Consider the following 22,273-nt stretch of genomic DNA (forward strand, 5'->3'; position numbering starts at 1 on the left):
CAAATTTATTTGAGAAAAAAAATGTATATATCTTTTGACTTGAAAGATTTTCCTAAACTGCAGATGCAGGCCCTTTAAATAGTTCTGAGAAGCCCAGAACTGAGTTGACTGTCAAGTATCCTATCAATACTTCCTTTGAGGTGTACCTTGTTAGTTTATCATCCCCCCCCCTTGCTTTTCTTTTAAATTGCCTTTATATAGATAAGCACAAACTGCACATCTCATGTGTGTAGCGTACATCCACTCTGCTTCTTTCAAATTAAAGCAGCTGAGTTCTCAGAACAAACTCCAGAAAGTGTTGCTGTCTATTAAAGCATATTTATTACTTAAACCTGTGTGGTGCTGTTCTGTTTATATTTACCTCACCTTTATTATTTTTATAAATGATTCAAGGCAGCAAACGTACATAAAATCCTTTGCCCTCCTGTTTTGCTCACAACAGCCCTGTGAGGTGGAGTGGGCTGAGAGAGAGTAATTGGCCCAAGGTCACCCTGTTGGATTTCATGCTAAAGCAGGACTAGAACTCACAGTCTCCTGATTGCTAGCCTGGTACCTTAATCACTAGACTGAACTTATGCTTACCTAGCAGTACTGTAACCAAATTGAACTTCTTGAACTGTTTGAATGGAAATCGCTGCATTTTGGCAAAATCAAGAATGGATTTTGTACATTGCGGTCTGCAATATCTCAAGACTATACTCTGTGTGAAAGATATATACCACCGAAAAGAAAGAGTTTATGATCAGGGATGAAATGCTTCCGGTTTGGACCGGATCAGTGATGGCGGCGGGTGGTTCAGAGAATCGGTAGCAAAAATCCCTGCCCCCCCGCCCCGCCCCCCGCATATGCCCGCCCTGTAACCTGCTTGCCCGCTTGCTGCTTCTTTTAAAAAAATGCTTTTAAAAGGTAAAAAAAAGGCTCCTATGGGCCGAATAGGTTGTAAAAAAAATGCTTTTAAAAGTAAAAAAAAATTGTGTGCCACAGCTGATCAACCCCCCCTCCCACGCTGTTCTACTTACCCCATGCCTCCTTTTGGCATGCACTGCACACACACGTGCACAAATCTTGTATTTGGTGCATGGTGTGCACTGCGCATGTGTGTGCACAGCATGCATGCACAGCCAGTGAAGCAGTAGTAAACCAGTTCAGATTTCACCACTGTTTATGATGCCTGGATAAATGGAAGCTGTCATGAAATAGTAACTCCAAGCACTGGATCCTCTCAGCTGAATTCTTAAGGGAGCAAATGTAAAATAGGGAGGACTGATATTCCCAGTGGATCTTCAAACATCAATTAGAAGAGAGGAGGTTGTGGTGGAAGAATATGTCACATATAAAGATACGTGTCTTTATCTTTATGTCTCTTCTAGCCTTCAAAGGCACTGTTTTAAGTAATCGTAGCACACACCTTTCTGCTGTGGGAGAGAATGTCTGAGAATACCTTAGAATGCAAGAAAAACATCATTCCAAACTAAAGAAAGTAAAACCAGACTGCTCACTGGAAGCATTGCAGGTAGTTCTCATTTAGCAACTGCCTCGTTTAGCAACCATTTGGAATTACTATGATGATGAAATAATAATCTCTGAAAATTGAGCTCTTATCCTCAACAAATTTAATTTTAAGAAATACTTTCAAAACTGAGCTTGATTATCTTCCAAAAGATTCTGATCTGATCAGTTAAGATCCAAACATTAAACTTGTTACTTGGTTCAACATAGAGAAACTTAGTCGGTGTTTTAAAACTGAACCAACAATATTTTTCTCTTGTTTCTAAGTGTTGCACCACTTATTGAACTTAACCATATTTCTCCCAGATTCTGCAATATCGAGTTACCAAAATAGAAGAAATCCATTTCAGGAAAAATATTTTACTGGGAAGCAACTACCGGTATTAGGAGAAATCTTATTTATTCCCTAGAGAAATATAATCCTCTAAGAAGTTATATAATACTAAATCACCTGTGAGTTCCCAATAGAGTCAACCCTATGTTTTATACAGTATACGGGATAAGTAATGTCCTGGATAGCTACAGACTCCTCTGAAGTCATGCTAGTGGAATAACAGCTATTCCCCCCCCCCTTTTCTGGAATAATCTTTGTAAACCTTTTTTTAGATCTCTCATACCAAGAAACAAAATAAGTAATCCATTTCACTAAAATAGAAGAAAAAGATCTCAGTTCTACATACTGTGATTATGTCACCTTCTTCCAATACTATAGCTTTTAGTGGCTTTGTTTTGTTTGTTTTAATACAAGCCCCATGTCATCTGTAATTTGCATATCATATTGGTTGGGGTTACTTCTTATTTCACTTCTTATATTGGGCCCACCCACTCCCTTCTCTAATCTAATAGACTGCTGTGGGAGATAGAAAACTTCCTTGCCAGAAGCCTCAATTATTTCCTTGAAAGGGGCTTTTAAAATTAGATAGGAATGCATAAATTATATGTTTCCCTATGAATAAGCCTTTCTTCTTAGCAGAAGCTTCTTTCACATTATTATCTAAGGAATTCCACATTGTGCCAATAAGGGTACGAGGCTAAAATTTCAAATGTAATTTGCACAAAGGGTTTTCAATAAAAAGATAGATAGATAAACAGTGTTCCCCAGGAGAAACATTTCCTTTCTAGGGTAGTCTTGCTGTCTCCTTTTATAAGTGGATCTGTTTTCTCTTTTCAAGATGATTGCCAAAATCTTTCTTCAAAAATGACATTTGGTGAGGTGATTTCTAGTCCACACAAACTTATAGCACAATAAATCTGTAAGCCCTGAAGGTGCTGGTTGTGCTGCAAAATATTCAACTGGCTAGTCTAGAGTTTGTCCCAGCAGCCTAAAGATGTCCTGCAATCCAATCAAGATCTTATTTGAATCTTAATTGAAATTAGTATGTTGGATTAAAAGCTGCTAAGAGAGTTGTGGTAGCGCAGTGATTAGAACGCAACACTGCAGGTGACTTCTGACTGCCGGCTGACTGCAATTTGGCAGTTCGAATCTCACCAGGCTGAAGGTTTTTTTTTTTTTTTTTGTTATAAAAAGTTTTTATTGGTCAAAAAAAAAATTTATGCAAATACATATCAGGTATGGTAAATTTTCATTTTTCTTATACATGATAAGAATTTTACTCAAAATTTTAAACACATACAACAGCCATATGGCAAGCAGGTGATACGAAGTAGCTAAGTTTCAATCTTACACAATAAGGAAGGGTCAAGAATAATCAGAATATCATACGAAAGAGAATAAGGAAAACCAACACAATACCAAATATCTTTGTTACTTCCTAGTTTTGGATCTCAGAACTCTGGGTTCAGCCTGACCCAACTCCAGGGCCGCAACAGCGGCAGCCGCCTCCGCCCCATGGTCTATAACCTCCCCTTCTTCAATTCCTGGGTCATCTAAATCCAGGAGGGCTTTGTGTTCCTCCACGTAGGCCGCAGCCTCCGCAATTGTACTAATTTTTTTCGTAATGCCCTCCCGGAAAATCATCAATCCCTCTGGCATCAGCCATCTGAAGCCCACTCCCTTCTGGTACAATTTGCTTGATAAAAAATAATATTTTCTCATTTCACGTACCTGTCTGGGAATCTGCCTCAGAATGGCTATCTCCCTGCCCCTATAAGTCAGTGCCCCACTCCTATGTTTTCTAAGAATTTCATCTCTCGTCTCTCTTTTCACAAATTTGACATGAACCTCTCTAGGAACTGCATGCGTGCGTGCATATTGTGAATTAACTCTATAAACTCGATCCACATCCCAATTCATAAAATCAACACCTCTCCCAAGAAATTCTCCCAACAGTTTAGTCACAACATCTCTCAAGTCTTCTTGGTCCACTTCTTCCAAATTTTGAAACCTAAGAAAATAAGACATTTTATCCATCTGTAGTCCAAGCACAGCATTGCTTGTCGTCTCCCCTCTTTTCTGCACTGCCCGCATCTCACCCTCCAGACCTTCCACTTTCTGCTTATTTTCTGCTGAGACTTGTTGAGTATCCTTTAAATCCTTTTGGATAGTCACAATTTCTGCTCTTATTTCATCCAGTTTCTTGTCCATATTAGATAACTTTTCCAGAATTCTCTCCATTTCTCCAGCAGTTGGTCTCTGACCTTTTGCCATTTAAAAAAAAAAATTTTAAAATCCTCAGGCAAGCACAGTATCCTTATAATTTCCTCACCAGGCTGAAGGTTGATTCAGCCTTCCATCCTTCTGAGGTTGGTTAACTGAGGACCCAGATTGTTGGGGGCAATATGCTAACTCCGTACACCACTTAGAGAGTGCTGTAAAGTACTGTGAAGTGGTATATAAGTCTAAGTGCTATTGCTAACAATACATTGTTTAACTGAGCTGATCCATTCACTTCTGATGGATATTACAATATCCTCAGAGACTCTGGTACCCTTTTCATGTTATTTGCTGTCCCTCCCTATTTTCTATTTCCTTAATACCTACTTTCCCAGAGAAGGTATTTAAAATAACCTGGGAGATTAGCTAGCATTAGAGTACCAACATCTAGTCCATTATTTCCGTGAACCCATGTTCCAAGCCATAGTGTCTGTACAATTGTCTATACATTGAATGGAAAAATGCACAGCTTTGATGATAATGAGCTTATGGAATTGAAGGTGTTGGGGGCACACTAGCAAGTGAAATTTACCATGAAGGGAATGTGTTGCTGAATGTTTTTATCCTGGCATCCCAAGCATTGCTTGCACGTGCATCCCATTTCAGTATGTTTTTTTTTTTTATATATATATAACAAATATAACCCCCCCAAGCACATCCTAGATCTGACCAACCACTGCCTATCCAACACATACTTCATCTATAACGGACAAAAATACAAACAAATAGAAGGAGCACCCATGGGATCACCCCTCTCACCTGTCATTGCCAACCTCTACATGGAACACTTTGAAACCCAAGCACTAGAAAAATCTGATCACAAACCCAAACTCTGGCTCAGATCGTGAGCGACACCTTCATAATCTGGCCACACGGGAAAGAAAAACTTGAAAACTTCCTCACACACCTCAATAGCCTACACCCCAAAATACAGTTCACCATGGAAACAGAAGTTAACAACCAACTTCCCTTCCTAGATGTCTTAGTCTACAAGAAACCCAATGGCTCCCTAGGACACACCATCTACCAGAAGAAAACACACACAAACCGCTATCTGCATGCACTCTCACACCACCACCCAGCACAGATCAACTCCGTAGCCAAGACACTCATCTCTAGAACAAAATGCTTAGCTGACGAACAACACCTAAAACCGAACTACACACTCTCACAAGTGTACTAACATCCAATGGATTCCAGAGAAATAAGATTACCAAACTAATCCAAAAAGAACCCCCCACTAAAACCCAAGACAGAGAGCAAGAAAATGGCACAGCCCTCCTCCCATATATAAAAGGCACCACAGACAGAATCAGCAAGATCCTCCACAAACATAACATCAAGACAGCATTCTGCACAAACCAAAAATATCCACCATCCTAAGAAACCCCAAAGACAAAATTGAGTTAGAAAATCAAGGAGTATATGAAATCCCATGCACCGCCTGCCCCACCACATACATTGGACAAACCAACAGAAGAATAAGTGCACGCATTGAAGAACACAAGAACTCATTCAAAAGAGGAACCAACTTCTTCCCTGGTCCAACACTTTAAAGTCACAGGACACGATATTGACTTTAAAAGACCAGAACTATCGCCAAAACTGAACACTTTAACAACAGAATAATCAGAGAAGCCATCGAGATAGAAAACGCCCACACAGCATGAACAAACGAGATGATACCTCCGCCTACCAGCCATTTGGAAACCTGCCCTTATTGACAAACGTGTCCCTAACACGAGGAATGACACCAGACCCACACTCACGAGGTCCACACAGGATGTCACCACCACATCCACCCAGAAAGCACACCCAAACTCACACTGATCAGGAAGCACGACCAAGGACCAGAAGCCAGACCGCAGCTGCAACATTAGCCATTTCAAACCCTCCAATCCATACATGCAGCAGACTGACACCCACTACGAAGATGTAGCACGACCACGAACACGAAGCCAAACAGCAGCAGTGCAGCTCACCAGCTCAGATCCCCCTGCAACTCAGACTAATTTGAGCACAACCAAGCCCCCACCCACACACGACACACCCCCCCCCAACCAGAGCACAAAAAAACCCACATCCAATCAGAGCACAGCCAAGCTCCCACCCAATCAGTTCAAACCCCCACTAGCAGTTAAAAAGGAAGAAACAGCTGCAATCACACATTGCTCCCAGAAGCACGAAGCTGAAGCCTGAAGATGACGAATGAGACTTCGTCGAAACGTCGCCAAGACACTTCCAATTTTACGCGGGAGAAAACCCAAATAACCAAAGACCTACATACAAACACCCGCGAAAACCTCAGAAAACAAATATATATATATATATATATATTTATGTGATACATGTTTTTGTTAATAGTTGGGGGTCAGTTTTGCCTTTTTTACATCCATGTATGTGTTGATTTAAGGATTTATCTGCATGTAATGTATTTCTCAAAACATCTTCTGCTCTGAATTGAAAATTTAGTTTTGACCTTCAATTTTTTATCTCTCTCTCTCTCTCTCTCTCTCTCTCTCTCTCTCACACACACACACACACACACACACACACACACACACACACACTTTACTACACCTATTTTCCTAATTATGTTTTCTAAGACAGGGGTCTCCAACCTTGGTCCCTTTAAGACTTGTGGACTTCAACTCCCAGGGTTCCTCAGCAAACTTTGCTGGCTGAGGGACTCTGGGAATTGAAGTCCACAAGCCTTAAAGGGACCAAGGTTGGAGACCCCTGTTCTAAGAAGCAACATTTTTACCTCACAGAATACCCTCTGGGAGAAACTACTAAATCTTGTGATCAGCTATGCTTTCCACAACAGCTAGTTGTGAATTGGCATTCCAAGCCATACGTTTCATTTTTTTGTGAGAATATCTGACAGGTTTGGGAATTACAACTTTGTCCATATGTCCCAAAAAGTTAATGTCATGTTTCTACATTCCAAGTCCTGCTGTAGATCTTCAGTGACAGAGACTGGTGCAGTTTGCAGAGAAATACAATAACAAAAAAAATGCAACAATCATGTAGGAAGTCCATACACAGTAAATGATTTCTGGAGGGATGGTTAGGTTGATTTGTAGTTAAGACAAACCTTTTGTGATGCTTTGTAATCTTAACAGGTGTATATCACATGGATCAAAATCAGCTTCAGAAAATGTGTAAAATACCAATCTGACAGAAAAGTATTTTAAATAATGTGTGCAGGAGAGAGAAAAGGGGAAATTATGAAAAGAAGCAAGATACAGAATTACATAAAGTGACACTCCTGTCACAAACAGCTAATTATCGTAAGTTGTTTCTAGAAGATTAAATCAGCTAGGTGAAAGATAGTGTTCTCTCCTTTATTGAATTCTACATTGTCTATTTTATTTTGTGCTGGAATTAATTTCTGTAACTTCCTTTTACAAGGACTGCTGCCTTGAAACCTCATACAGCATGACCCGGGAAATTAAAATGCTCCTCTGTTAAATTTAGGATGTTGCTATTTCCAAAACAACAGCATCTGAATGATCTTGCAGCTTTCTACAGAATGGCAAAAGCAGTGCTGTGCTTCAGTTCTGTGGGGCACACTTACAACACCCATAGAAAAGAGATGTTTTCGACACTCCTTTCTCTCTGCTTTCCCCCCCTTATTCCCGAATCGTATGCATTTTTTTCTTCAAAAGCCCAACTGAACTGTTTTTTTCCTTGAGGGAGAAGAAGAAAATGTTTTGCTTCTCATCCAAGAAGTTTCATCAGTTCTGATGTTCAATTCTAACACAATCATTTCTATAGACTACAGAAAGGACCATTGGTTTGAAGGAGGGATAAAGTAATCCATCTATGTTAGAACTGATCAGTCCTCTCAACAGAGGAGAAGAAATATTGCACTTTGGTTCAGGTGACTGAGGACACAGGTAAACCCTCAAGGGGCCTCAAATGGTCTCAGAGAACGTGTTAACAACCAGATGACTACAAAGAAATACAATCCTTCCACCCAACCGCCCCACCATCCTATCAGAACCCATCTTTTCATGCCCTCACCATGCAGTCTTATCCTTCCATTCCCCCCCCCCCCGCACCGCCATCACAACTGGTCGCCGACTCCGACATGACCTGTGTTTAATACACAGAATAATCTATTGCAATATCCTTCCTATAAAAGACTACTTCAGCTTCAGTCGTAATAATACAAGAGCAAACAATAGATTCAAACTTAATGTCAACCGCTTTGAACTTGATTGCAGAAAATATGACTTCTGTAACAGAGTTGTTAATAAAATAAATAAATAAATAAATAAATAAATAACGCTTGGAACTCACTACCTGACTCTGTGGTCTCTTCTCAAAATCCCCAAAGCTTTAACCAAAAACTCTCTACTATTGACCTCACCCCATTCCTAAGAGGTCTATAAGGGGCGTGCATAAGAGCACAAAAGTGCCTACCGTTCCTGTCCTATCGTTCCCTTTCATTATATAGAATAGAATAGAATAGAATTTTTTATTGGCCAAGTGTGATTGGACACACAAGGAATTTGTCTTGGTGCATATGCTCTCAGTGTACATAAAAGAAAAGATACGTTCATCAAGGTACAACATTTACAACACAAATGATGGTCAATATATCAATATAAATTATAAGGATTGCCAGCAACAAAGTTACAGTCATACAGTCATAAGTGGAAAGAGATTGGTGATGGGAATGATGAGAAGATTAATATCATTATATCTTTCATTATATATCATTATATAATGATATAATTGATTTATATATTATATATTATTATTATATATTTTATATATATATAAATATATGTTGTTATATAATGATATATGATTATATAATGATATAATCATTATATCTTTCATTATATCAAATTAATATAGTTATTGCATACTTTTACTTATATATATGTTTTTCTTTTATGATGTGTTGTTTTATGTCGATGTTTACTTATACTGTTGTGACAAAATAAAATAAAAAGTTTCTTGGATGAGAAACAAAATGTTTTGTTGTTCTTCTGCAAGGAAAAATCAGTTCAGTTGCCTTTTGAAGACAAAAAGCACCTTTGAAACAACTATTATGACTGAATGACTGAGAATCTCCACAGACAATCTTATTTTGTCAGTTCCCCATCCTAGTACAACTTGGGATGACATCTTTCACAATCTTTTTTACATCTCTCAGTTGTAATCCTGCGAGTCCATTGGACTGCAAGGTGATCAAATTGGTCAGTCCTAGAGGAGATCAACCCTGACTGCTCTTTAGAAAACCAGATCCTGAAGATGGAACTCAAATACTTTGGCCACCTAATAAGAAGGAAGGGCTCATTGGAGAAGAGCCTAATGCTGGGAAAGATTGAGGGCAAAAGAAGAAAGGGACAACAGAGAATGAGGTGGCTGGATGGAGTCACTGAAGCAGTAGACATGAGCTTAAATGGACTCCAGAGGATGATAAGAGGACAGGAAGACCTGGAGGAATGTTGTCCATGGGGTCACGATAGGTCGGACACGACTTTGCAACTAATAACAACAACAACAGTTCTAATCAAGGATATAGGAGGCTTCATTATCAGCTTGCTTTCCATTCGTGCAAAATGCTAGATTTAATTGATTTAATTATTCCATATGTTTATTTGTTTGCATTGCATCCATTTATGAAATGAAGTACATGACTTTACCAGCCATGTGGACTTCTATTGTAACTATTTGCTAATGGGATGTTATTCTTTCTTAAATCCCTGTAGTGAATTAAATCCAGAAAGCTGGCCTGTGGATATTACTCTGATGCCTTCTTTAATAGAACTGAAAAGTGATAAAGCTTATAAAGCTTTCGGCCTTCCGCCAGAGGTCAGTATTGTGCCTTCTTCCTGTCGAGGACTGCAATATCAACCAGGGGAAGGCTTACATGTGAGGCTGCTTGTTCAAGCAGATTTCAGTTCAAGTAAGTGTGAATTTTCCTTTTTTCCTTTATTTCTTTTCTGCTGAAGATCTCTGCTTGAAAGTTCACTTGTAAAATAAAACGATCAAAATTAGGATGGGTTAAGAGTATTCAAGGAAAGTTGCATTTACCTATAAAACATTGGACTAGGGAAAAAAATTAATGTTTAGTAGTGACATTATCGATAAGGTAATCACAGTTGAGGCTCCTTCTTTTTTTTCTCATTATTTCCAAAGCTTCATTGGTCTGATTTTATTGGATTTATTCCTTTCAGTAACTCATGAAAATAAATATTAATTGTCATGCTTCCTAGGAAACCATAATGACATATTGTAATATGCAAAATATTAACAGACTATTAAAACACATTTCTTGGCTGAGTTGTTGAGATTTAAAAAAATATTCTGTTTGTGTGTATCAGAATATGATATTTTTATTCCACTGCTAATGCTACATGTTCTGCATTTTATTTTTCTCTTTAGAAATCTTAGCTCTACCTACACTTACTAAGAGCTAAACATCTTGATTCTATGCAGGTTATTTATCAGTAGATGTATATAATCACCCCATAAAGTGGTGCAGTGGATAAAATGCAGTATTGCAGGCTAATTCTGCTGACTGCCAACTGCCAGCAGTTCAGCAGTTTGATTCTCACTGGCTCAAGGTTGACTCATCCTTCCATCCTTCTGAGGTTGGTAAAATGAGGACCCAGATTGTTGGAGGGCAATATGCTGACTTTGTAAACCGCTTAGAGAGGGTTGTAAAGCACTGTGAAGCAGTATATAAATCTAAGTGCTATTGCTATTGCTAGAATTTATAGGAAATGTCACCTACAAAGAGGAGACTTTCTAGTGTCATGTTATTCACAGATAGGATGTAGCATTGCATGACTGGATTTGTGCTTATTTTAGCAGATCTTTGAAATAGCAGATTATTTCTTTAAAGATTTTATAGTATCTTTTGGGAAGACCAATTATTTAATCATGTATTAATAGAATATATTTTCATAATGTTCATTTTAATGAAGCTTTTAATTTTCCAACTAATAATGTTAATAAATTTTTATAATGATTTTACTTTATACTTTAATTCCAACTTTATTTAAGGCATAATTACAAAGACCAGCCACATGTAATAAAGAAACTGAACTAGGAGTTGATGTTCAAAGTCATGAAGTGAAGTGAAGCCGGTGCGGAACAGCCATTTCCCTGGTCAGGCAGAATTTATTTATTTATTTATTAGAATTTGTCAAACAAAAATGAGAACAAGAATAAAAGAATAAAAATACAATGACAGGGACGATAGGCATATTAGTGCATTTATGCACGCCCCCTCTACATCTACTTCAAATGTTTTTTGAAGACCATTTGACGGCTGTCTCCAGGAGAGCTTTTTACCAGGTTCGCCTGGTCCGCCAGTTGCGCCCCTTCCTAGACCGAGATGCCCTATGCACGGTCACTCATGTGCTCGTGACATCTCGCTTGGATTACTGCAATGCCCTCTACCTGGGGCTCCCCTTGAAGAGCATCTGGAGGCTCCAGTTGGTTCAGAATGCAGCTGCGCGGGTGATAGAGGGAGCCCCTCGTGGCTCCCATGTGACACCACTCCTGCGCAGGCTGCACTGGCTACCTGTGGCCTTTCGGGTGCGCTTCAAGGTTTTGGTTACTATCTTTAAAGCGCTCCATGGCATAGGGCCGGGTTACTTTCGGGACCGTCTACTGCCACCGATCGCCTCCCACCGACCCGTATGCTCTCACAGAGAGGGACTCCTTAGGGTGCCGTCCGCCAGGCAGTGCCCACTGGCGACACCCAGGGGAAGGGCCTTCTCTGTGGGGGCTCCCACCCTCTGGAATGAACTTCCCCCAGGACTCCGCCAACTTCCTGACCGAGATGCCCTATGCACGGTCACTCATGTGCTCGTGACATCTCGCTTGGATTACTGCAATGCCCTCTACATGGGGCTCCCTTGAAGAGCATCTGAGGCTCCAGTTGGTTCAGAATGCAGCTGCGGGTGATAGAGGAGCCCTCGTGGCTCCCATGTGACACCACTCCTGCGCAGGCTGCACTGGCTACCTGTGGCCTTTGGGTGCGCTTCAAGGTTTTGGTTACTATCTTTAAAGCGCTCCATGGCATAGGGCCGGGTTACTGGGACCGTCTACTGCCACCGATCGCCTCCCACCGACCGTATGCTCTCACAGAGGGACTCCTTAGGGTGCCGTCCGCCAGGCAGTGCCCACTGGCGACACCAGGAAGGGCCTTCTGTGGGGCTCCCACCCTCTGGAATGAACTTCCCCAGGACTCCGCCAACTTCCTAGACCGAGATGCCCTATGCACGGTCACTCATGCGCTCGTGACATCTCGCTTGGATTACTGCAATGCTCTCTACATGGGGCTCCCCTTGAAGAGCATCCGGAGGCTCCAGTTAGTTCAGAATGCAGCTGCGCGGGTGATAGAGGGAGCCCCTCGTGCTCCCATGTGACACCACTCCTGCGCAGGCTGCACTGGCTACCTGTGGCCTTTTGGGTGCGCTTCAAGGTTTTGGTTACTATCTTTAAAGCGCTCCATGGCTTAGGGCCGGGTTATCTACGGGACCGCCTACTGCTACCGATCGCCTCCCACCGACCCGTATGCTCTCACAGAGAGGGACTCCTTAGGGTGCCGTCCGCCAGGCAGTGCCCACTGGCGACACCAGGAAGGGCCTTCTGTGGGGCTCCCACCCTCTGGAATGAACTTCCCCAGGACTCCGCCAACTTCCTGACCGAGATGCCCTATGCACGGTCACTCATGTGCTCGTGACATCTCGCTTGGATTACTGCAATGCCCTCTACATGGGGCTCCCTTGAAGAGCATCTGAGGCTCCAGTTGGTTCAGAATGCAGCTGCTGGGTTAAAATCAGTGGCTGAGAAAATGGTAGTCATGTTCATGAACTTCTGTTATAAAAAAATTCCTGAGAGTTGTGAGAGTCAAGAATCATTGCCACATTGGGCATGAAACCTGATATTTGCCCTTTTGATCCTTGAGAATTAGAAAGATCCCAGACGAGCAGTCATCATGTCACTGAAGGCTTATCCTCTAAAGCAACCTTTCTCAATATGTGGTTTTCTAAACATGTGGACTTCATCTGCAGCATTCTTTAGTTAGCACAGATATTTTTAAGATGAGAAGGTCAGCAATCCAGTCATCACCAAGGCTGGGGAAATTGCTCCAGAAGATCTTTGGTTCAAATCTTATTTCAGCTATGATCTTGCTATGTGATCTTCAAGCTGCTGGGTTAAAATCAGTGGCTGAGAAAATGGTAGTCATGTTCATGAACTTCTGTTATAAAAAAATTCCTGAGAGTTGTGAGAGTCAAGAATCATTGCCACATTGGGCATGAAACCTGATATTTGCCCTTTTGATCCTTGAGAATTAGAAAGATCCCAGACGAGCAGTCATCATGTCACTGAAGGCTTATCCTCTAAAGCAACCTTTCTCAATATGTGGTTTTCTAAACATGTGGACTTCATCTGCAGCATTCTTTAGTTAGCACAGATATTTTTAAGATGAGAAGGTCAGCAATCCAGTCATCACCAAGGCTGGGGAAATTGCTCCAGAAGATCTTTGGTTCAAATCTTATTTCAGCTATGATCTTGCTATGTGATCTTCAAGCTGCTGGGTTAAAATCAGTGGTGGGATTCAGCCAGTTCGCACCACTTCGGGATAACCGGTTGTTAAATTATTTGAATCCCACCTTGGTTAAAATCCATTGTGTGGAATATGGAATGATAATAAATGACTCCCTTTCAGGAACGTTTCACTCATTACTGGTGAATAAAATAGATAGTATAAAAAATTCCTGAGAGTTGTGAGAGTCAAGAATCATTGCCACATTGGGCATGAAACCTGATATTTGCCCTTTTGATCCTTGAGAATTAGAAAGATCCCAGACGAGCAGTCATCATGTCACTGAAGGCTTATCCTCTAAAGCAACCTTTCTCAATATGTGGTTTTCTAAACATGTGGACTTCATCTGCAGCATTCTTTAGTTAGCACAGATATTTTTAAGATGAGAAGGTCAGCAATCCAGTCATCACCAAGGCTGGGGAAATTGCTCCAGAAGATCTTTGGTTCAAATCTTATTTCAGCTATGATCTTGCTATGTGATCTTCAAGCTGCTGGGTTAAAATCAGTGGCTGAGAAAATGGTAGTCATGTTCATAATTAATTTAATTTCTAAATTTAGTTTTTAAATGGGGTTTTTTACTATTTTAATTATAATTTTAAATCTGGCCTAATTCAATAAGTTTTTTAAATATTGTTTTTACCTTGTATTTATTCCTGTGTTTTTATCAGGCTGTAAACCGCTCTGAATCCTTCGGGAGATAGGGTGGTATAAAAATTTGATTAAATAAATAAATAAATAAATAAATAAATAAATAAATACTAATGTCAACATTAAGGCTCCCAATCTCAAGGTTGTGAAGAAAATGGCCAAATCCATTGATTTCAGAAGTCCTTATATTGAAACCTACATGTGCTTGGTCTTTATTGCAGGAGACAGATAGCTTCTTTTTTTGTCTACACTAGAGCAATTAATGTACTTGTGTCATGTTCATGAACTTCTGTTATAAAAAAATTCCTGAGAGTTGTGAGAGTCAAGAATCATTGCCACATTGGGCATGAAACCTGATATTTGCCCTTTTGATCCTTGAGAATTAGAAAGATCCCAGACGAGCAGTCATCATGTCACTGAAGGCTTATCCTCTAAAGCAGTGATTCCCAAAGTGTGAGCCGCGGCTCCCCAGGGAGCCGCGCTATCGTCATGGAATATCTGCGCTGGGTCTGGCGCTGATGCGCCATTTCTGGGCGTCTGGTGCGCATGCGCAGTTGCAGGTCGGTTCCGGGAGCGAAAAGATTGGGAACCTCTGCTCTAAAGCAACCTTTCTCAATATGTGGTTTTCTAAACATGTGGACTTCATCTGCAGCATTCTTTAGTTAGCACAGATATTTTTAAGATGAGAAGGTCAGCAATCCAGTCATCACCAAGGCTGGGGAAATTGCTCCAGAAGATCTTTGGTTCAAATCTTATTTCAGCTATGATCTTGCTATGTGATCTTCAAGCTGCTGGGTTAAAATCAGTGGTGGGATTCAGCCAGTTCGCACCACTTCGGGATAACCGGTTGTTAACTTTCTGAGCAATTTGGTGAACTGGTTGTTGGAAGAAATAATTAGGGCAGAGAACCGGTTGTTAAATTATTTGAATCCCACCTTGGTTAAAATCCATTGTGTGGAATATGGAATGATAATAAATGACTCCCTTTCAGGAACGTTTCACTCATTACTGGTGAATAAAATAGATAGTATAAAAATATTGTTGTTGTGAATCCAGCGCTACACTAAATTCATGGTGTGACTGTAGTTTTATTGTTGTTAGTTAAGTTCTTCAATGTCTTTCAGAATTGGTGCCAGCTGTTGGTCACGGCCTAAAATCCAAAAAGAGTTGTACTTTTTTCTGTCAATGTTGCGGGGAGAGTGTAATTAATAATAGGTAAGTACTGTATTCTGTGAGATTTTTCCTACTGATGAATGCATTTGCAAATCATTCATACTAGAAGAAATGTAACAGCTGGTAAAATTGGTACTCAGATAATCTGGAAGTAAAGTCCAGATAAGAAAGGTAAGAAATTTGGTGTCCTTTTGAAGGATTAAAAATCTCTGTGGCCCGTATACAATAGTTCTTGTGCACCATGAATAGCATTTTTGTTACCCCTGTTCTTTTTACTTTTATTAACACCATCAATATTTTTGGATGTCTTGCAATGTTCTGTCTTGAGACCTTTTCAATTGCAAAGCAAGAGATGAAGATTTCCAGCAACAGGAAAAACACGGGTCATTTTTAAACTGGATTAAGTTTTAAAATCAGTGGCTGAGAAAATGGTAGTCATGTTCATAATTAATTTAATTTTTTTTATTGGCGTATACCAAACATGCTAAGATATTTCATTAGCATACTTGTCTGGTTCACTGTATCTTTCGATAGGAGTTTTTGCTTTTAATCCCCAAAAGGGAATTTTTCTCTCTCCATTTAGTCTTTGTGTCCACGGTGTAGGCCAGGAACACTCCCCTCTCCCCCCACAACTAACTGAAGCTGCAGAGACTTTGCTACATTACACTAGTTTATTTATTTATTTTATTTATTTATTTTATTTGTCATAACAATATATACAAGCATTGCATAAAGGATTATATAATATATAAACATATATATGAGGAGAAACGAGGTACTATAAACATATATATATACATAGGGGAAGAAACAATAGGACAGGAACGGTAGGCATGTTTGTGCTCTTATGCACGCCCCTTAGAGTCCTCTTAGGAAAGTGGTGAGGTCAACTGTGGTTAATCAGAGACTGCCTGTTTTTCTACTGCAGAGGTTACAAAACCATGATTGTTGAGGACTGGAGAGGTTGTGTCATCTGACTACTGAGCCCTGTTTATGCTTTTCACAGATTGTTTTTCTGCATGAGATACATAGGCATAATACTTTCCATGGTACTGCCCTTGCTATTCACCAGATTGGAACTGGGTAGCATGCCCTTTAAATTAATTTTCCTCAGCTCACTCTTTTGGCCTCGACCCTTCTTCATTAATCCCAAATATCATTGCACATTTGCTTTATAGGAACACTGAAAAATAAATTGCAAGGATTATTTATCTTTTTCTGCATTACATTTAGTATGACAGGTTTTGAGTCTGTGGAGGGGGGAACCTTGTATTGTTTGCTATCAATGTGTATTGCTTTAACACAACCCTAAACAAAACAATTATGAGTGATAAACAGTGCAGAAAACACTAAATCTACCATTACAAACTTTGCTTAATATCTGAATAATACAGGAAAATGGATTGAGTTAGCAGGATTATTAGTGAAGTCCAGTTTCTCCCTTGCCTCAACTAGCCATAGTCACATCTGCATTCATTCAATACAGTGAATGAATTTATGAATATTTTAGTTGGCATCTTCAAAAGAAAAAGAATGCAAGACTACCTAGTACTTGCTACTTTAAGAATCTATTTTAAATTCCTACAAACCAAGAGACTTTGAACTATGTCTGCTCCAGCCCATCTAATATTTAAGGGTAGATTGTTTTTGGGAAGTACATTTAGTTGGAAGCTACTTTCTGTTCTGTCACTGAATGAAACCACTCAATTCCATTAATAGCCCTAGACCAGGGGTCAGCAATCTGTGGCTCTGGAGCCACATGTGGCTCTTTCACCCCTCTGCTGTGGCTCACTGTTACTGAAAATATGTGTCACAATCACCAATGTGCGACCCCCGCCAGCACCCGATTTATTGAGCTTTTCAACTCCGGTAGGCCAACCATGGATAAATCCAAGAAAAGAAAAGTGTCAGAAGAAAACAGAACATTTAATTCAACTACATATGCTAGTTTTGTGGCCGCTCAAGAAATAGTCAGGTACGGGAAGGGTTTTGTGGCTCCTGGTGTTTTCTTTTCTGTGGGAAACAGGTCCAAATGGCTCTTCGAGTGTTTAAGGTTGCAGACCCCTGCCCTAGACCAATTTTTCCCATGTGGTGCATTATGCTAAGATACACAAATATAGGTTCTCCCCTGCAAAGTTATAAGTTGCCCCTTATTCTCCATTTTTATGTATAGTTCTCAGCATCAGAAACAGTAGAAAATCTGGTTCCTTTTCTTTATTCATACAATTGTTCTGAAGTCTGCACAGCCTGGATTTTTGTTGTCTCTGTTATGGTAACCAACTCATTCTCTTCTTGGTTAGGACATTTCTCCGGGTTCTTTCACTTCCTTTTGAGAACTGGAGTGATTTGGTTGACGAATGGTGTTGCCATCCTAACCCTTTCAATGATAGCCTGCTTCATCCCCAAATTGATGACTGTTTTCTTGGGCGCAATTATCTCCTGATTAATTCAAGAACTGAGTTATCGGGAACAGAATCTGGAAGGCTTCATTCAGAGGATAAGTGGACTACAAGTAGTGAGTCTCTCTTGGTAAATATATACAAAAAATAAGACAAAAGACTGCATTCCTTTGAGTTGCACAATTTGTTCTCTGCTATTTTCATTAAGCCAGGTACTAGAACCTGTGAATTCACCACCTTCTGGTCATTATGGGGCTTGTAGTTCGACAGCATTTGAAGAGTTATAAAGTCCCAATTCCTGGATTTGAATTCTTATATAATTGTTTAGTGGGTGGTGCCAAAGATTTTGGAGAGCACAATAGCCAGGAGATTTGTTGGTATAGTTGTTGGAGTTCACCAATAGTGCTTAAGCTAGGAAAGTCTCATTTGTCTGACAAACATAACAGGTTAAGCCATAAACTATGTTTTGCAAACCATAGTACTTGAGTTTGCTTATTGTGGTAAGCCAAACCCTAACAAATTATTTTGTAATGTGGTGCAGTATGCAGACCCAGACCCAGCCAGTATAAGGTTAAATGACATGTGCTTTTGTTACTACATGATGTTCTTTGGTAAAAATAAAATAAAAATAACTATAAACTGTCACAATAGTAAAAAGTATGGCTTCTATAAAGAGCTTTGCAAACTGCAGGCAAATTAAGCAGAACATTATAAAAGCAAAGATATCCTTCTGAGATCTATGAATTATTTTTCACCCCTCTGGTTCTGGAAAAATCCAATATGATCTCTTCTGGAGAGCATTTAGCAGAATTTATTAGCCATTCTTGTCATATCTTGTGCCAAGGATGGAAATTACATCCCTCCAGTGCTAAAAAATTTTGAAAGCAGGAACAGCAGTCAGTTACTATGTGAGACCCAAGTGTGCTGATTAAGGACTTTGGAAACCTAGTTATTCAGTCCAAATTTCTCATAGCCATTTGTACAATCCATCACTGCATATAAAACAGCTCTCCACATTTGGAATCTGAGTGATCTGAATGCTGTTCTTCCACTTTACCTAGCTGGCTTAAGTAGCTTTTATCTCTGGAGCTTTTGATGCTTTTGAAGATCAGTCACTTTTTCACACAGCACAGCTTTCTGTCCTCCTGGTAATCTTCCCCTGAAATTGAGCTACATCTTTGCAGACTTAGAAGACCTTAAATACCTTGGGTTAGACAAATAAAATGTTCCTTGAGGCATGTGCAAATAATGCTGAACTTTTAAAGATTGGGGTATGATTTCTGATCATTATTTGCTTGGAAGAGTCAGGAGTTACTTGTTTAACATTATTTAAATAGGATTCAGAAGAAGGTATCACTGTAGGTTCAACCTCTTATTGATGGGCAAATGTAATGTTCCTATTGCCGCTCAAGTCTGTTGGAGCAGGTGAGAAAGTCAGTGGCTCATATATAATTGCATTGCTAGATTTATAGGGAGCCTTATTCATTTTTAACAAGCTCTTGCTGGTTTAAATGTCAACTAGAACAAAGAAAGTGCATGTTATTTATTTACTATTAATGTAAAAGAAAATTGTGCCGCCAAAACTACACAATCATTGCATTTGTTTGTCATCTCTTATTCAAAGAAAATTAGATGTTTCATTATATAATTAATTTAATATGAATGAAGGCAAATATGTCCCAGGATAATGTTGCAGGACCCAATCTGGGTCGGTCACCAGGACGAGAGATTTAGCCTTCCGAGCTTTCAGACTCGTGCTGGAGCCCATCCTCAGGGAACTTCTCTCTAGCTTCTTTCTAGCACACACTCTACAAACCTCTGGTCCTGGTCACCGGCCCAGATTAGTTCCTATTTATATATGATTTAAATTTTCTTTTAGTCAGTGCTATATTGGTACTATTTCTCTGGTTGTAAATGATAACTTAAAGTTCCCAGTTATCTGGGGGGGAAAAACCCAAGAACAATAAAAATCAATAGCATTCAATAAACTCATGAGCAGGATCCAAACCCTTATATTTATAACTGAAAGAGCTAAAGGCCTGTAATATAATTTTCTTCCCTTGCTTCTTCCCCATACAGAAACAAATTATTATGTGTGCCTTGCCTTTGAACGCTATTGTTTGTCATAAATCTTGGAAAACGCTGAAGTGTATTTTCATCACTTGGCAATTGTAATATCAGGCAATAACTTGATCTGTGAAACAGTCGTCACGGAGAGAAAGGACTCTTGGCCAGCCCTCTACATCACTTGAAACAGGACTCCTTAATGGAGCATTTCACCCACTTCGTTAAGTCTCAGCAGGTGATAAGTCATTGAATAATGAACCCTGAAGCGGCGCTCTTGCTTGTGTGCCAACCTGTGTGCTACTGACACCATCCTATTTCCTGTGCTTCAAACAACTCTTCTCCAAATCATCAGACAACATAATTTTAGATGCTCCAAGGTCACAAACTGTTCTAACCGCTTATCTCTAGAGGAAAATGTTTCCTTCCAGACAATATCAAGGACATTTTCAGATAAAATTGGGGAAAAAATAGTGTGCATCTAGCCAACAGCTGAAAGTTGTCACACAAGATACATTGATTTAATTTGTGTGGCAAAAACATACTGTTATTTCTGTTCAGGTCAGCAAAACCAGGAAGTTCTTGGTGCGTGACCTATTTTTTTAACATCATTACATGAAGTTCTAATCAGAAGAAAATATATTGGACCACAGAGTGGAAACATCAGAATTGAGTGTGAAATGCTGCATAACCTCTGAATGTTGATTTTGTAGGAAAATGTTTTAAACCCTAAAATTTGGAGTGTACTCTAAATGAATATAAGCTACTTATATTCATTGTGAATTAATTAATGGACAATTAGAATCAAACAAAAGCAACTAAGCCAAAAACAATTAGCCACAGTGGCTTTGTTAAAAACAAAAAGAAAAACCGTCCATGTTCAGCAGCTTCTGCATATTGTGCAATAAGATAAAAAGAACAGGAAAAGTCCCAGAAGGAGAGTTTGCATTGTCCATAAAGCTAAGAATTAGGTATGACAGTAGATGGAAGGAACTTGTTGCCTCAAACAAGACAGCCAATGGCAAAGAATTGGGGAAATTCTGGAGACACTAATTGAATTGACCTGGTCCTTCAGAGTTTGAGAATTTTTTGTCAACTCTGCTTGGAGATAATCACAGTTTACATTTCTAGTTCCTGGATCAGGAGGCTCTCCAAACAGTCACTGATATTCTAGTGGCTTCACAGTTGGACTCAGGGGTGGGATCCTACTGGTTGAACAACCAGTTCACTGAGTGCACACTCCAGATGTGCGCTGCATGCGTGTGCACACTTTCCATAAAATTGAACTTCCGCGTTGCAAACAAGGAAAGGAACAAGGCCCACTTTCACAACAACGGAGAACCGGTTTGCTCTCAGCAGGAAGTGGGAACTACCGAACTGGTAGAATCCCACCACTGGTTGGACTGTTGTAGAGGCTTTACGATGATCCAGATGTCTTTAAAAACCTGCTGTTCTCCTGGGCCTTAGGGAAGGATATTTGTTGAGGCTGTTGGTGATGTTTCTTATTAGAGGGAATGTGGTTGTCTGGTGTTTGTGATTTTCTTTTTATTATTTTCCTTAAATTCTTTTATTTTTAGCATCATTTATATTTAGCGTGACTAAGTCATTTTGGAACTGGGCAATCTCTAAATCTCATAAAGACATACTTTAAACCAATCAATAATTAAATACTCGTAAAACAATATGCATGGATACAGTTGAAAACAAAGCTGATTTAGTTCCAATCCAGATGGTTTCTTTTATAATTTTAAATTACCTAGCATAGTTTTCAGCAAAAGTATAAGCAAGATTAGTCCCCTTGCATACTGTATATAGATTCCCCTTGTTATTTGCAAGAATTCTCTTCCTGCTGAGCAACCTGAGATAATGAAATCACAGATAATGAGACTGAAAAAAACATCCACATTATAAGTATCTGTAATATTCCAAAAAAATGTGGCAGAAACTAGATATGCAAAGCTGTATGTATTACAGAGACTAAATTCTAGCACATATTTTAAATTGTGGATATATCACAAGAAACCAGAAAATGAGGCCATAGATAATGAGTGCCAGATATATGGACTCGATAATTCCTCTTTATACCATAAAATTAGGGTTCGTTTTAACCCAGAATTTTAGTTTTGCTGGTGGGAATTTATGTTCAATTTATGTTGCACAGATTCAGAATGATGTAGATTTTTGGCTTTGAACTGCTTGTAAAATTTGGAAAAAGGCATATTTTCAAGTCCATATTTGGTCCTTCTGAAGAATTTTAGCTGCATGACCTTTTTTTAG

At 39.5% G+C, this 22,273-nt stretch overlaps 1 protein-coding gene across 1 annotated transcript in view; it reads left to right on the forward strand.

Annotated features, from left to right (window-relative positions):
• Positions 1-22,273, forward strand: part of UBE3D (ubiquitin protein ligase E3D) — a 65,185-nt gene that overhangs the window by 1,720 nt on the left and 41,192 nt on the right. The window contains exons 2-4 of the mRNA XM_058175847.1: positions 9,856-10,052; positions 15,485-15,575; positions 17,834-18,062. Coding sequence (XP_058031830.1) covers positions 9,856-10,052; positions 15,485-15,575; positions 17,834-18,062 — 517 coding nt within the window. The remainder of the gene's footprint in view (positions 1-9,855; positions 10,053-15,484; positions 15,576-17,833; positions 18,063-22,273) is intronic.

Source organism: Ahaetulla prasina, chromosome 1 (assembly GCF_028640845.1).
Source record: "Ahaetulla prasina isolate Xishuangbanna chromosome 1, ASM2864084v1, whole genome shotgun sequence".
In the NCBI taxonomy this organism is placed as follows: domain Eukaryota; kingdom Metazoa; phylum Chordata; class Lepidosauria; order Squamata; family Colubridae; genus Ahaetulla; species Ahaetulla prasina.